The sequence below is a fragment of the Triticum urartu genome, chromosome 7A, assembly GCF_056163025.1.
Source record: "Triticum urartu cultivar PI428250 chromosome 7A, HENAU_Tu73, whole genome shotgun sequence".
Lineage (NCBI taxonomy): Eukaryota > Viridiplantae > Streptophyta > Magnoliopsida > Poales > Poaceae > Triticum > Triticum urartu.
The window spans coordinates 211,974,060-211,988,468 of record NC_141879.1 but is presented as its reverse complement, the minus strand read 5'-3'; the positions used below and the strand labels follow the sequence as shown (position 1 = coordinate 211,988,468).

The following is a 14,409-nucleotide window of genomic DNA, read 5'->3' as shown; positions in this document are numbered from 1 at the left end:
TGGATTCCAAGCTAGCGCCTTCAGGAAGGATACGACACTAGAGCGCCTCCACCGCTTGATCTGAAGATCAGAGTTTCCCATGGAGCCGAACGACGGGTGGTGAGAGCCGCGACGACGCCTTCAAGAAGGGAACGAGCTTCGCCGTTGCCGGTCCGTCCGAAGATAGAGCAGGTTTTCACCCCGGCCAACACTCACCACCACCGAACGCTACAACCCGGCTACCACGCCGCCCACACGGCCATGGCCACCGGGCAGTGCCAAGACATGGGCTCTGCCCAAGAGCGTCGTGCTACCACCACCAGGGCCTCCGCCCCGACATCCAAGACCTTGACACCACCGCACCCAAGACCCTCCACTACCCTAACCAAAGAGACGAGTGGAAAAGGACCCGCCTTTGCACCCCTGGTCCACCCCGAGCGTCGAGACCCAATAGGCCAGCCAGCACTGGCATCCATTGGCCCAAACTGCAACCCGGAGCACGAGACGAGTTCGGTCCTGCAGCACCGTGGGGGGACGAGGTCAATCCTGTTGCACCGCGTGCGACACAAGCTCGGTCCTGCGGCATTGTGTGTGAGACGAGCTCGGTCCTGCTGCACCGGGCGCGAGACGAGCGATGGACTGCAGCTGGGAAAGGGCCAGCCCTTCGAAGGGAGTAGCGACCGGGCGCTGAGAAGATGGGGTGAAGGCCGAAACGGTCCGGTCGCAGACAAACCGACGCGGGAGAAGTCGGCCGCTACCGCAGGCAGACCCGCCAAGCCACCATGAAGCCGCCACGACACCGGGAGTCCACCCCCGCCGAACCTCCACACGTCGCCGCCCATGGCCGGAGCAACGACCACGCCCGACCATTGCCCTACCCGCGTCGCCCGGCGAGCTCCTAGCGCCGGAGCCGTCGGGCACGCACCACCGTGGCCACGCGCCGTCGGCCGACCCCCACTGCCAGATCCGGCCGGATCCAGCAGGAGGCCGACCGCGCGCCACCTCCCGAGACGGGAGCACCGCAGCCGCCCCGCCGTGCGCGAGATCCAGATTGTCGGCGCGCCGCCACTAGTCGGCTGCCCTGCGAGTCCGCTGTCGTGCCGCTGAACCCAGCGATGTCCATTGCCACCGCTCGAGGAGGCTGTCCCGCGCCAGCGTCCCACGAGCAGAGGGAGAAGGGCCCCGTCGCCGCCGCGCCTACCGGGCTTTGCCCGACGGAGCTCACCGGCGGCAGCGAGGGAGAAGGGAGGTAGGCGGGGCCGAAGGCCGCGGCAGCCAAGGTTGCGCCCGGCTCGCACGGGCGCGTCGGGGGGGGGGGGGAGGGGGGAGGAGAGGGGGAGGGGGGAGCGGGGCGGGCCTGGAGGCACGCGCCCGGCGGCGGCGGGAGCAGGCGAGGGCGGCGGTGGTGGCGGGGGTGGGAACCCTAGCGGGGCCATACGCTGGTTTATTACAAGCTCTTGGTGCACACACCACTTTGCTCTCAATGAACAGCGTTCTGAGTTTGAATCTGTTGTCACTGAAAAGCACACCCACGGGTGCAAAATCGTAGGTTCTAGGAGGTGGCTTGCTGCAGGACTTGACAGTCTGTCTCAAAAATTACCCGGCCAACCCCAAGCCTGTCTGCCCACTCGACTGCTTGATACAGAGCTAGAGTTTCAGCATGTAAAGCAGTCGACACACCATGCTTAGCTAGAGTTTGAGAAGAACTGCTAACTTGATTACACATGAAATGACATAGCGACACGGAGGAAGAGAAACGTGATGCTCGCAAGAGTTGGTTCGGACTCCGCTGCCCGTGCAGCATGCGCGGGGGGGGGGGGGGGGGGGGGGGGGGGGGGGCGGCGGCGGAAAGAACGAGGCGAGATGGAGATGACGTACTCGCAAGAAAAAGGAAAAAAGAAAAAAGAAGATGGAGATGTCGTGCAATACTCGTGCAGCGGTAACCATGCATGCGCCTGCAGAACACGCAACCCCTGCGATCCACCCACACTCCTTATAATAGTGTGTTCCGGCCCGTCGAGTCCAGCCACATCCACCATCAACCTCAACGAGCTCTAAGCCTGCTGCTGCTCCTGCTTACTCCCATCGCCAGTTCGTCACCAAGAGATGGCTTCCGACGGCGTCATCACGCACCGCAGCGTCGAGGTCAACGGCGTGCGCCTGCACGTCGCGGAGGCCGGCCCGGCGGGCGCGCCCGTGGTGCTGCTGCTGCACGGCTTCCCGGAGCTGTGGTACACCTGGCGGCACCAGATGCCCGCGCTGGCCGCGGCCGGTTACCGCGCCGTCGCCCCCGACATGCCTGGCTACGGCGACTCCGAGGCGCCCTCCGCCGGCCCGGACCAGTACACCGCGCTGCATATCGTTGGCGACCTTGTTGCGCTCATCGACTCTCTCGGCCAGGAGCAGGTCTTCGTGGTGGCGCACGACTGGGGCGCCATAACAGCCTGGAGCCTGTGCCAGTTTCGGCCTGACCGGGTGAAGGCTCTGGTCGCCTTGAGCGTCCCCTTCACCCCTCGGAGCCCCGCGGTGAAGCCCGTCGACGCCGTCAGGGCTCTCTACGGCGACGACTTCTACATCTGCAGCTGCCAGGTACGTACTAGTAGATACTACCATGCAAAGCAAAACTCTTGATCAGCCATTGCCTTTTCAATTCATACATTGTGTCTGGAGTTGCACGCCAAGTCAACATGACCAATATGGTGCTAATTTGTAGGATCCTGGGGCAATTGAAGCAGAATTCAAACGCCTCGGTACAGAGTTGGTGCTAAGAAAGTTTTTCGCTGATCGAAGTGCTAGCCCACTGTTCATCCCGAAGAGCGGGTGGGGCTCACCAGATGATGAGGTGCCCTTGCCGAGCTGGATCACAGATGAGGACGTCAAGTACTATACGACCCAGTTTGACAAGTCTGGTTTCACCGGAGGATTCAACTACTACCGTGCCCTGAATAAGTAACTAAGTTGCTTACTTTGGACTATTTTCATCTTGAGCTTTTTTTTTTACCTTATGGATAAGTGTGCTTAACTATTAGCGTAAGTTAAACATGAAGACCCAAACCTAAAATTTGATTCAAATTGTAATAAAATAATTTCTAGAATGATATGTTTTATAGTTATAAGAATTTTTCTGGAGAAAAAAGACTAGATTTTGATTCAAAGAAAATATATCTACAATTTTTGCAATATGCTATATATGTTTAGGTCCAAATACTAACCTGTATTTTAGATATGACCAATATTATTATAAAATATATAATACATAGCTTCAGATTTTTGGAAACACTACTTACTCCATTTAGAATTAACTGAATGAGTGAGAAATGGTTTCCCCAAATTTAATGGAGTTCCAAGAAATATTTACCATGAATTTGTAAAATATGTCTCAGGAGCAAGTTCACCTTGCTATGATGCTTCAAAACCTGTAATATATTATTACTCGTAATATATAAAACTTTTTTATTTTTTCACATTTGTCCACAATAATGCCATATTCATTTTATCATTTACTTTCCCAAAACTTTTATATTTTTATATTTTGTCCTCCATCATGCCACGTGAAGTTGTCTTATAAACTAATGGTGTACATCATCCACAATCTAATCGTAGAAATGTAATTACCATAGATCTCTCAAAGAAATAATGGAAGAAAAGTTTTTCTAGGGTAACTGGACTGCACCCCACAATTTTCTTGTCTAATAAGAATATTTGTTCTATGTTTAGGACATGGGAGTTAACTTCGCCATGGACGGGAGCTGAGATAATGGTACCAACGAAGTTCATAGTTGGCGACTTAGATCTAACATACAATATTGCGGGCGCAAAAGATTTCATTAACAAAGGTGGCTTCAAGAAGTTTGTTCCATTACTTGATGGCGTGGTGATAATGAAAGATGTCGGGCATTTCATAAATGAAGAAAAGCCAGAGGAAATTAGTGCGCTCATAATCAGCTTCATAAAGAAATTCAACTAAACGGAGGTAGTATATGAATACATAATGAATAAGGTCAAAATGTGCATGGTTATTGGAAAATTTATATTTTGACCATTGTATTATTACGTTGAAAAAGTACGGACATGTTTATGAAAGTATATTTTTACTGTCCACTACTTGTATCATTCGTGATGTTTACTATAATTACACCTGCTCCACTTTGGTTTTTTTTTTTTTTGAGACAACCTGCTCCATTTTGGTGTGTTCCCTCTCGTGCGCTCGAGCGCTTCAATGGGCTGGCCCATTAAGAATAGGCGCCAACTGTGTTTGCACGGGTGCTTAAGGCGTCAAATAGGCGCCAACTGTGTTGTTTGCTTGTGGTCTGTGGGGAACAAAGGAGCTCACGTGATCACCATTGCTCGTTGTCGAGACTAAACTGTAGACAAACACCGAACAATTCTACCTTCCTCTCAAAAAGAAATTAAAATGTGTAATAAAACAATAGCCAAACACCGAACAATTCTACCTTCCTCTCAAAAAGAAATATTGCATAAAACAACAAGCCAACACGGTGCCAACTAAGAAAAACACCACCATGCCCAGCATAATTAAAGTGCAACCTAACACATATAAAACCGAACTGAATGAATCGACTGTAATAACCGAGTCTGAGAGCTCCTGTCCTGGGTTAACACACGTGATAGCAAGAAAATGTGCAATAGGCAGCCGCACTTGTAGCGCTATGTGCTTGCGCTGGCAGATTTTTCTCGATAAGTATTCAGAGATTTTGTTTTGGTCGTTTTTCTATTAAAATAATTTCCAATATTTTTAAATTGCATATTGTGCTGACAAATATTTTTCTGCTCGATTTTTCAACCATTTTTGTTATTTCATTTGATTTTTCTATAAAAACACTTATAATATTCTGGAAAAACAACGGATTCTTCTTTTAATGATTTTACAAATTGGAAATAATGTCACGAATTTAAACAATGTTCATAAAGTTAAAAATTGTTCACGAATATGAAAGATATTCATGAACTTTTAACATTGTTCACAAACTTTACAAAACGTTCATGAATTTTATAAAATTTCCATTGATTTAAGAATGTTTAACTCTCTATTTCTGAACACGAGCAGTAACAATAGACAAATCTAACAAACACCATCTGGTGCTGCGAAAGTGTTATGATTAAAGATTCATATATCGATTCACTTGTCAACAAACATTTGTTCCACGGAAGTAATCCGCTGGTAGTTTCTCTAGTTGAGGACGTATGTCTTCGTCGCCGCTGGTGAGCACGCCGACGTTGCCCATCTTGACCATGGACTCGCTGAAATCCCTGAAGAACACGTCGTCGAATTTACCTGTAGCGACGCGCCGGACGTGTTCCTCGGTGGTGGCGTCAGTGAGCAGCGCGGCGTCAGAGCGGAAGAACCCCCTGCGCTTGGTGACGTAGCGGTAGTAGCTGGTGTCGAAGGTCTTGTAGCTGCCGGGATCCATCTCCGACAGCATGCTCTTGTTGTCGACGCTCTTGCACTTCAGCCTCAGCTTGGCCGCGTACTCGCTGTCCGGCGACGGGTCGACGAGGCCGTTGTCGGTGGTGTTGTAGAGCCGGTCGGCGAACGACGGGGAGTGCGCCGTGCTGAGCCTGTGGGCGCCGGAGAGGACGACGAGGTCCTTGAGGCCGAGACCCTTGGATGCGAAAATCCGGGTGAGCAGAGGGACGTCGCTCGCCTCCGTGGCACTGGACACGCTGCCGTCTCTCCTGCCGAGCGCCACGGGCCAGGAGGGGCCCTTGGCCAGGACGACGGCGTCGCGGGCCATGAGTGTGAGCACGTCGGCGCAGGAGACGATGCCCGGGCATGCGGCCTCGAGCCTGGCCTTCACCCGCTCCACGGAGCCGAATTCTCGCAGGCTCTTGTTGGGCTTGGCGTCCCTCTCTGCCAGGTTGCCCTTGGTGGAATCCAGCAGCACAGACGCGTCACAACCCTGCATTTTGCGTTGCATCCCCGTACGCACACCATTAGTATATGGACATGTAACATGTTTCTGTAAGTGCACAAAGCCATTATGATCAATGGAACACTGAGTGTGGAGAGATGTGCTTACCCTAACAAAGCAGTCGTGGAAATGAAGCCAGAAGAACGGCCCGGCGAGGCTGGGCGCGGCGGAGATGATCTTCACCATCTCCGAGCTAGCTGCGAGAACCAGTAGGGACGGAGGGAGCAGGAAAGACCCGCTCGCCATGGACCTTGACTAGCTACGCAAGTAAATGAAGCTTCGGTCTTTTTAACACAGTACAGACTGAGCCGGCATATCATCTTGAGATTTACGAAGTCACCGTAGGCGCCTCGTCGTCGACGGAAACATCTCCTCTCACTGAAAGCGCATCGCCAAAAATCCTGAAATGAATCCAGAAATAATGCGAGCACTAAAACTTGAACCCTGATGGACTGAGGATACCACTATCCCTTTAACCATCCAACCTGTGCAACCTGTGGTTGGTTCGCGATTGTCTGCTTGTTCTTGTTCTTCCTTACGTGACGTAGGATCGGTTGAATGGGAATGTTCTCGGAGTTCCCTCTATTTATAGATGTGCCAGCTACGTAGACTTTGGTGCGACACATGCATGTGCTAACTTCCTCTCTGATACAACCGCCTCAATTAACAAATGCACAGACATATATGAACCGCCGGTGCGCGTCTACAACGGGAGAAAAATGGGCGGCGCGAGGCCAGTTCATTTTTTGTGAAACAATTGGAGGCCAGTTCATGAGCGAGTCGGTACATGCATAGTCCGAGCACAACCGTCACAATTATTGGCTTTTGTCTAAATCATACGCAAGAATGGGTTTTAGCTAAACATTGTACTTGGATGGCGGTGGATGATACCATGTATTGAGTGTATACAGTTAGCAATTAAAATCTTGAATCTTGAGCCAACATTTCATTGCTCATCCTAGCAACAGGCGCAGTCGGGACAAACGTACAAAGGCTTGTACAATGCGAGGTGCTTAAAGGGTTGTTAGTAAAATAAACCATGTTTTAAAGCATGGATGCTTATCTCTATAGGCAGGGTATCTAATTAAGCGTATACCATTCACGAATAGACACGGATGCTTAAGAAAAAAATGATTTATTTTTGTAAGCACCTCTACTAACCACCCTGCATTGTACAAGGCCTAATAACCATTCCTTGGACGCCAATACATATTTCTAGCAGAGTTGCTAGGTAGCGGACTTCCGCTCGCCTAAAGAGGTTGCCACATTCTAAACATGGCAGGCATGTTGTAATATATTCCTTTCCTATATGCATTTGATTTTCAGCATTTGATATACCTGAAACCTAAATAATATGATGATATTTTTTAAAATAAAATAAACAAACATTTTTACAAAATCAAAATTAATTTTCAGCGAGTATTTCAAAATATTATTTCAGTGACTATTTTTAAAAGCCCACAAAGCAACAAATTATTTTAATAAGAAACCATATAAATTATTTTTATTCAAAAATAGAAACAAATTTAAATTATTTATTAAAATTTCAATAATTCAAAAACATAGAACAATATTTTTGCTAATTTTCAAAAAATTGAGAATCATAAATTCCAATTACTGCAAAATTTCTAGACACACATTTCAATCACTTAAAAAAGGTAAAAATATTTCAATACTTTTAGTAATATTTAAATGTTTGCAGAACACCTATTTCAATGATTTAAAAAGTCATAAACATATTTTTCGGTATTTTAAGTCATATTTCAAAAAATCATTAACATAAAATTTGAATAACATTTCAACAAGGTTAAAACTTTTAGAACACAAATTTAATAATTCCATAATTTTTAATAATTCACAATTTCAAAAACAGGTATTTATATAATTTTACAATTTAGTAGCAAATTTCAACAATTCCACTAATTTTGAAAAAAATTCGCAACACAAATTTCAACAATTTCACTAATTTTACAAATTTCAACAACACAATTTTCAATAATTCCACTAATTTCAGAAAAAACAACATAACACTCCACTAATGCCACTACCAGACCACAAATTAAGTAATCCATTAATTGATAACCATAACTCAAATAATTTCACAACCTTGTTTTATAAAATAATAAATAGTGTTTCTAGTATGTACAAATATAAACAAAAAATGTGGTTGACCATGGGCTCGGTAAAACGGTGAGGGGGGACGGGGCTCAAGGAGGAGCTTGTCACGACATGGAACATGCGGGAGAATAGGAAGGTGGCCAACAACGGGGAACTTGAGGAGGAGCACGCGATGCCCTAAAGCACCTTGGCATAGGGGAAGGTGGTCAGCAATGGGGAGCTTGACAAGGAGGATGGATCGGCTTGGAGAAAGTGGGCAGGGGGTGGCTGGTGACATGGCGGTTGTTGGGAGATCAGGGAGAAGGATGATCACGTGATAGTGTTTTTTTTGCACTTCTACATTGTTGTAGCGAAACATAACGAGGTGGGATATAAAACTTTGTGTCCATGTTGAATGATTCTAACTTTTGGGGAACGTAGTAATTTCAAAAAAAAATTCCTACGTACACGCAAGATCATGGTGATGCATAGCAACGAGAGGGGAGAGTGTGCTCTACGTACCCTCGTAGACCGACAGCGGAAGCGTTATGACAACGCGGTTGATGTAGTCGTACGTCTTCACGGCCCGACCGATCAAGCACCGAAACTACGGCACCTCTGAGTTCTAGCACACGTTCAGTTCGATGACGATCCCGGGACTCCGATCCAGCAAAGTGTCGGGGAAGAGTTCCGTCAGCACGACGGCGTGGTGACGATCTTGATGTTCTACTGTTGCAGGGCTTCGCCTAAGCACCACTACAATATTATCGAGGACTATGGTGGAAGGGGGCACCGCACACGGCTAAGAGAACGATCTTAGAGATCAACTTGTGTGTCTAGGGGTGCCCCCTGCCCCCGTATATAAAGGAGCCAAGGGGGGGTGCGGCCGGCCCTAGGAGGAGGCGCGCAGGAGGAGTCCTACTCCTACCGGGAGTAGGACCCCCCCTTTCCCTAGTTGGATTAGGACTTGGGGAAGAAGGAAGAGAGGGAAGAAAGGAAAGGGGGGGCGCCGCCCCCCCTCCTTGTCCAATTCGGACTTGGTGGGAGGGGCGCGCGGCAGCCCCTAGGCCTCCTCTCCTCTTTCTCCACTAGGCCCATTAAGGCCCATTAGGTTACCGGGGGGTTCCGGTAACCTCCCGGTACTCCAGTAAAATGTCGATTTCACCCGAAACACTTTCGATGTCCAAACATAGGCTTCCAGTATATCAATCTTTATGTCTCGACCATTTCGAGACTCCTCGTCATGTCCGTGATCACATCCGGGACTCCGAACTAACTTCGGTACATCAAAATATATAAACTCATGATGAAACTGTCATCGTAACGTTAAGCGTGCGGACCCTACGGGTTCGAGAACAATGTAGACATGACCGAGACATGTCTCCGGTCAATAACCAATAGCAGAACCTGGATGCTCATATTGGCTCCCACATATTCTACGAAGATCTTTTATCGGTCAGACCGCATAACAACATACTTTGTTCCCTTTGTCATCGGTATGTTACTTGCCCGAGATTCGATCGTCGGTATCTTAATACCTAGTTCAATCTCGTTACCGGCAAGTCCCTTTACTCGTTTCGTAATACATCATCTCACAACTAACTCATTAGTTGCAATGCTTGCAAGTCTTATGTGATGTGCATTACCGAGAGGGCCCATAGATACCTCTCCGACAATCGGAGTGACAAATCCTAATCTCGAAATACGCCAACCCAACATGTACCTTTGGAGACACCTGTAGAGCTCCTTTATAATCACCCAGTTACGTTGTGACGTTTGGTAGCACACAAAGTGTTCCTCCGGCAAACGGGAGTTGCATAATCTCATAGTCATAGGAACATGTATAAGTCATGAATAAAGCAATAGCAACATACTAAACGATCGGGTGCTAAGCTAATGGAATGGGTCATGTCAATCACATCATTCTCCTAATGATGTGATCCCGTTAATCTAATGACAACACATGTCTATGGTTAGGAAACATAACCATCTTTGATCAACGAGCTAGTCAAGTAGAGGCATACTAGTGACACTATGTTTGTCTATGTATTCACACATGTATTATGTTTCCGGTTAATACAATTCTAGCATGAATAATAAACATTTATCATGATATAAGGAAATAAATAATAACTTTATTATTGCCTCTAGGGCATATTTCCTTCAGTCTCCCACTTGCACTAGAGTCAATAATCTAGATCACATTGCCATGTGATTAACATCAATAGTCCACATCATTATGTGATTAACATCCATAGTTCACATCGCCATGTGACCAACACCCAAAGGGTTTACTAGATTCAGTAATCTAGTTCACATCGCTATGCGATTAACACCCAAAGAGTACTAAGGTGTGATCATGTTTTTGCTTGTGAGAGAAGTTTAGTCAACGGGTCTACCACATTCAGATCCGTATGTATTTTGCAAATTTCTATGTCAACAATGCTCTGCACGGAGCTACTCTAGCTAATTGCTCCCACTTTCAATATGTATCCAGATTGAGACTTAGAGTCATCTGGATTAGTGTCAAAACTTGCATCGACGTAACCCTTTACGACGAACCCTTTTTGTCACCTCCATAATCGAGAAACATATCCTTATTCCACTAAGGATAATTTTGACCGTTGTCCAGTGATCTACTTCCTAGATCACTATTGTATTCCCTCGCTTAACACAGTGTAGGGTATACAACAGATCTGGTACACAACATGGCATACTTCATAGAATCTATGGCTGAGGCATAGGGAATGACTTTCATTCTCTTTCTATCTTCTGCCGTGGTCGGTCTTTGAGTCTTACTCAATTTCACACCTTGCAACACAGGCAAGAACTCTTTCTTTGACTGTTCCATTTTGAACTACTTCAAAATCTTGTCAAGGTATGTACTCATTGAAAAAACTTATCAAGCGTCTTGATCTATCTCTATAGATCTTGATGCTCAATATGTAAGCAGCTTCACCGAGGTCTTTCTTTAAAAAAACTCCTTTATGCTTTGCAGAATAATTCTACATTATTTCCGATCAACAATATGTCATTCACATATACTTATCAGAAATGTTGTAGTGCTCCCACTCACTTTCTTGTAAATACAGGCTTCATCGAAGTCTGTATAAAACTATATGCTTTGATCAACTTATCAAAGCGTATATTCCAACTCCGAGATGCTTGCACCAGTCCATAGATGGATCGGTGGAGCTTGCATATTTTGTTAGCACCTTTAGGATTGACAAAACCTTCTGGTTGCATCATATACAACTCTTCTTCAATAATTCCATTAAGGAATGCAGTTTTGTTTATCCATTTGCCAGATTTCATAAAATGCGGCAATTACTAACATGATTCGGACAGACTTAAGCATAGATATGAGTGAGAAACTCTCATCGTAGTCAACACCTTGAACTTGTCGAAAACCTTTTGCGACAATTCTAGCTTTGTAGATAGTAACACTACTATTAGCGTTCGTCTTCCTCTTGAAGATCCATTTATTCTCAATTGCTTGCCGATCATTGGGCAAGTCAACCAAAGTCCACACTTTGTTCTCATACATGGATCCCATCTCAGATTTCATGGCTTCAAGCCATTTTGCGGAATCTGGGCTCACCATCGCTTCTTCATAGTTCGTAGGTTCATCATGATCTAGTAGCATGACTTCCAGAACAGGATTACCGTACCACTCTGGTGCGGATCTTACTCTGGTTAACCTACGAGATTTTGTAGTAAATTGATCTGAAGTTACATGATCATCATCATTAGCTTCCTCACTAATTGGTATAGTAGTCACAGGAACAGATTTCTGTGATGAACTACTTTCCAATAAGGGAGAAGGTACAATTACCTTATCAAGTTCTACTTTCCTCCCACTCACTTCTTTCAAGAGAAACTCCTTCTCTAGAAAGGATCCATTCTTAGCAACGAATGTCTTGCCTTCGGATCTGTGATAGAAGGTGTACCCAACAGTCTTCTTTGGGTATCCTATGAAGACATATTTCTCCGATTTGGGTTTGAGCTTATCAGGATGAAACTTTTTCATATAAGCATCACAATCCCAAACTTTAAGAAACGACAACTTTGGTTTCTTGCCAAACCACAGTTCAGATTGTGTCGTCTCAACGGACTTAGATGGTGCCCCTTTTTAGTGTGAATGCAGCTGTCTCTAATGCATGATCCCAAAACGATATTGGTAAATCGGTAAGAAACATCATAGATTGTACACTATATCCAATAAAGTACGGTTATGACGTTCGGACACACCATTATGCTGTGGTGTTCCAGGTGGCATGAGTTTATGAAACTATTCCACATTGTTTTAATTGAAGACCAAACTCGTAACTCAAATATTCGTCTCTGCGATCAGATCGTAGAAACTTTATTTTCTTGTCACGATGATTTTACACTTCACTCTGAAATACTTTGAACTTTTCAGACTTATGTTTCATCAAGTAGATATACTCATATCTGCTTAAATCATCTGTGAAGGTCAGAAAATAATGATACTTGTCACAAGCTTTAATATTCATCGGACCACATACATCAGTATGTATGATTTCCAACAAATCTGTTGCTCGCTCCATTGTTCCGGAGAACGGAGTCTTTAGTCATCTTGCCCATAAGGCATGGTTCGCAAGCACCAAGTGATTCATAATCAGGTGATTCCAAAATCCCATCAGCATGGAGTTTCTTCATGCGCTTTACACCAATATGACCTAAACGGCAGTGCCACAAATAAGTTGCACTATCATTATTAACTTTGCATCTTTTGGTTTCAATATTATGAATATGTGTATCACTACGATCGAGATCCAATGAACCATTTTCATTGGGTGTGTAACCATATAAGGTTTTATTCATTTAAACAGAACAACAATTTATTCTCTTACTTAAATGAATAACCGTATTACAATAAACATGATCAAATCATATTCATGCTCAACGCAAACACCAAATAACACTTATTTAGGTTCAACACTAATCCCGAAAGTATAGGGAGTGTGCGATGATGATCATATCAATCTTGGAACCACTTCCAACACACATCATCACTTCACCCTTAACTAGTCTCTGTTTATTCTGCAACTCCCGTTTTGAGTTACTAATCTTAGCAACTGAACTAGTATCTAATACTGAGGGGTTGCTATAAACACTAGTAAAGTACACATCAATAACATGTATATCAAATATACTTATGTTCACTTTGCCATCCTTCTTATCCGCCAATCACTTGGGGTAGTTCCGCTTCCAGTGACCAGTCCCTTTGCAGTAGAAGCACTTAGTCTCAGGCTTAGGACCAGACTTGGGCTTCTTCACTTGAGCAGCAACTTGCTTGCTGTTTTTCTTGAAGTTCCCCTTTTTCCCTTTGCCCTTTTCTTGAAACTAGTGATCTTGTCAACCATCAACACTTGATGCTCTTTCTTGATTTATACCTTCATCGATTTCATCATCATGAAAAGCTCGGGAGTCATTTTCGTCATCCCTTGCATACTATAGTTCATCACGAAGTTTTACTAACTTGGTGATGGTGACTAGAGAATTCTGTCAATCACTATCTTATCTGGAAGATTAACTCCCACTTGATTCAAGCGATTGTAGTACCCAGACAATCTGAGCACATGCTCACTAGTTAAGCGATTCTCCTCCATGTTTTAGCTATAGAACTTGTTGGAGACTTCATATCTCTCAACTCGGGTATTTGCTTGAAATATTAACTTCAACTCCTGGAACATCTCATATGGTCCATGACGTTAAAAACGTCTTTGAAGTCCCGATTCTAAGCCGTTAAGCATGGTGCACTAAACTATCAAGTAGTCATCATATTTAGCTAGCCAAACATTCATAACGTCTGCATCTGCTCCTGCAATAGGTCTGTCACCTAGCGGTGCATCAAGGACATAATTCTTCTATGCAGCAATGAGGATAAACCTCAGATCACGGATCCAATCTGCATCATTTCTACTAACATCTTTCAACACAATTTTCTCTAGGAACATATCAAAATAAATACAGGGAAGCAACAACGTGAGCTATTGATCTACAACATGATTTGCAAAATACTACCAGGACTAAGTTCATGATAAATTTAAGTTCAATTAATCATATTACTAAAGAACTCCCACTTAGATAGACATCCCTCTAATCCTCTAAGTGATCACGTGATCCAAATCAACTAAACCATGTCCGATCATCGCGTGAGATGGAGTAGCTTCATTGGTGAACATCACTATGTTGATCATATCTACTATATGATTCACGCTCGACCTTTCGGTCTCCGTGTTCCGAGGCCATATCTGTATATGCTTGGCTCGTCAAGTATAACCTGAGTATTCCGCGTGTGCAACTGTTTTGCACCTGTTGTATTTGAACGTAGAGCCTATCACACCCGATCATCACGTGGTGTCTCAGCACG

The 14,409-nt window shown here is 45.1% G+C and overlaps 2 protein-coding genes across 2 annotated transcripts; one reads left to right on the top strand and one right to left on the bottom strand.

Annotated features, from left to right (window-relative positions):
* Positions 1-2,017: 2,017 nt before the first annotated feature.
* On the top strand, positions 2,018-4,143 carry LOC125523135 (epoxide hydrolase 1-like). The gene is made up of 3 exons (XM_048688184.2): positions 2,018-2,568; positions 2,693-2,928; positions 3,697-4,143. Exons 1-3 carry the CDS (start codon positions 2,086-2,088, stop codon positions 3,944-3,946), a joined length of 969 nt encoding a protein of 322 aa, XP_048544141.2. The 5' UTR covers positions 2,018-2,085; the 3' UTR covers positions 3,947-4,143.
* Positions 4,144-5,008: 865 nt separating this feature from the next.
* On the bottom strand, positions 5,009-6,451 carry LOC125518661 (peroxidase 1-like). The gene is made up of 2 exons (XM_087534610.1): positions 6,021-6,451; positions 5,009-5,900 (listed from the first exon to the last, which is right to left on the bottom strand). The coding sequence occupies exons 1-2, from the start codon at positions 6,156-6,158 to the stop codon at positions 5,127-5,129; spliced, it is 912 nt and encodes a 303-aa protein (XP_087390736.1). The 5' UTR covers positions 6,159-6,451; the 3' UTR covers positions 5,009-5,126.
* Between the last annotated feature and the right edge of the window lie 7,958 nt (positions 6,452-14,409).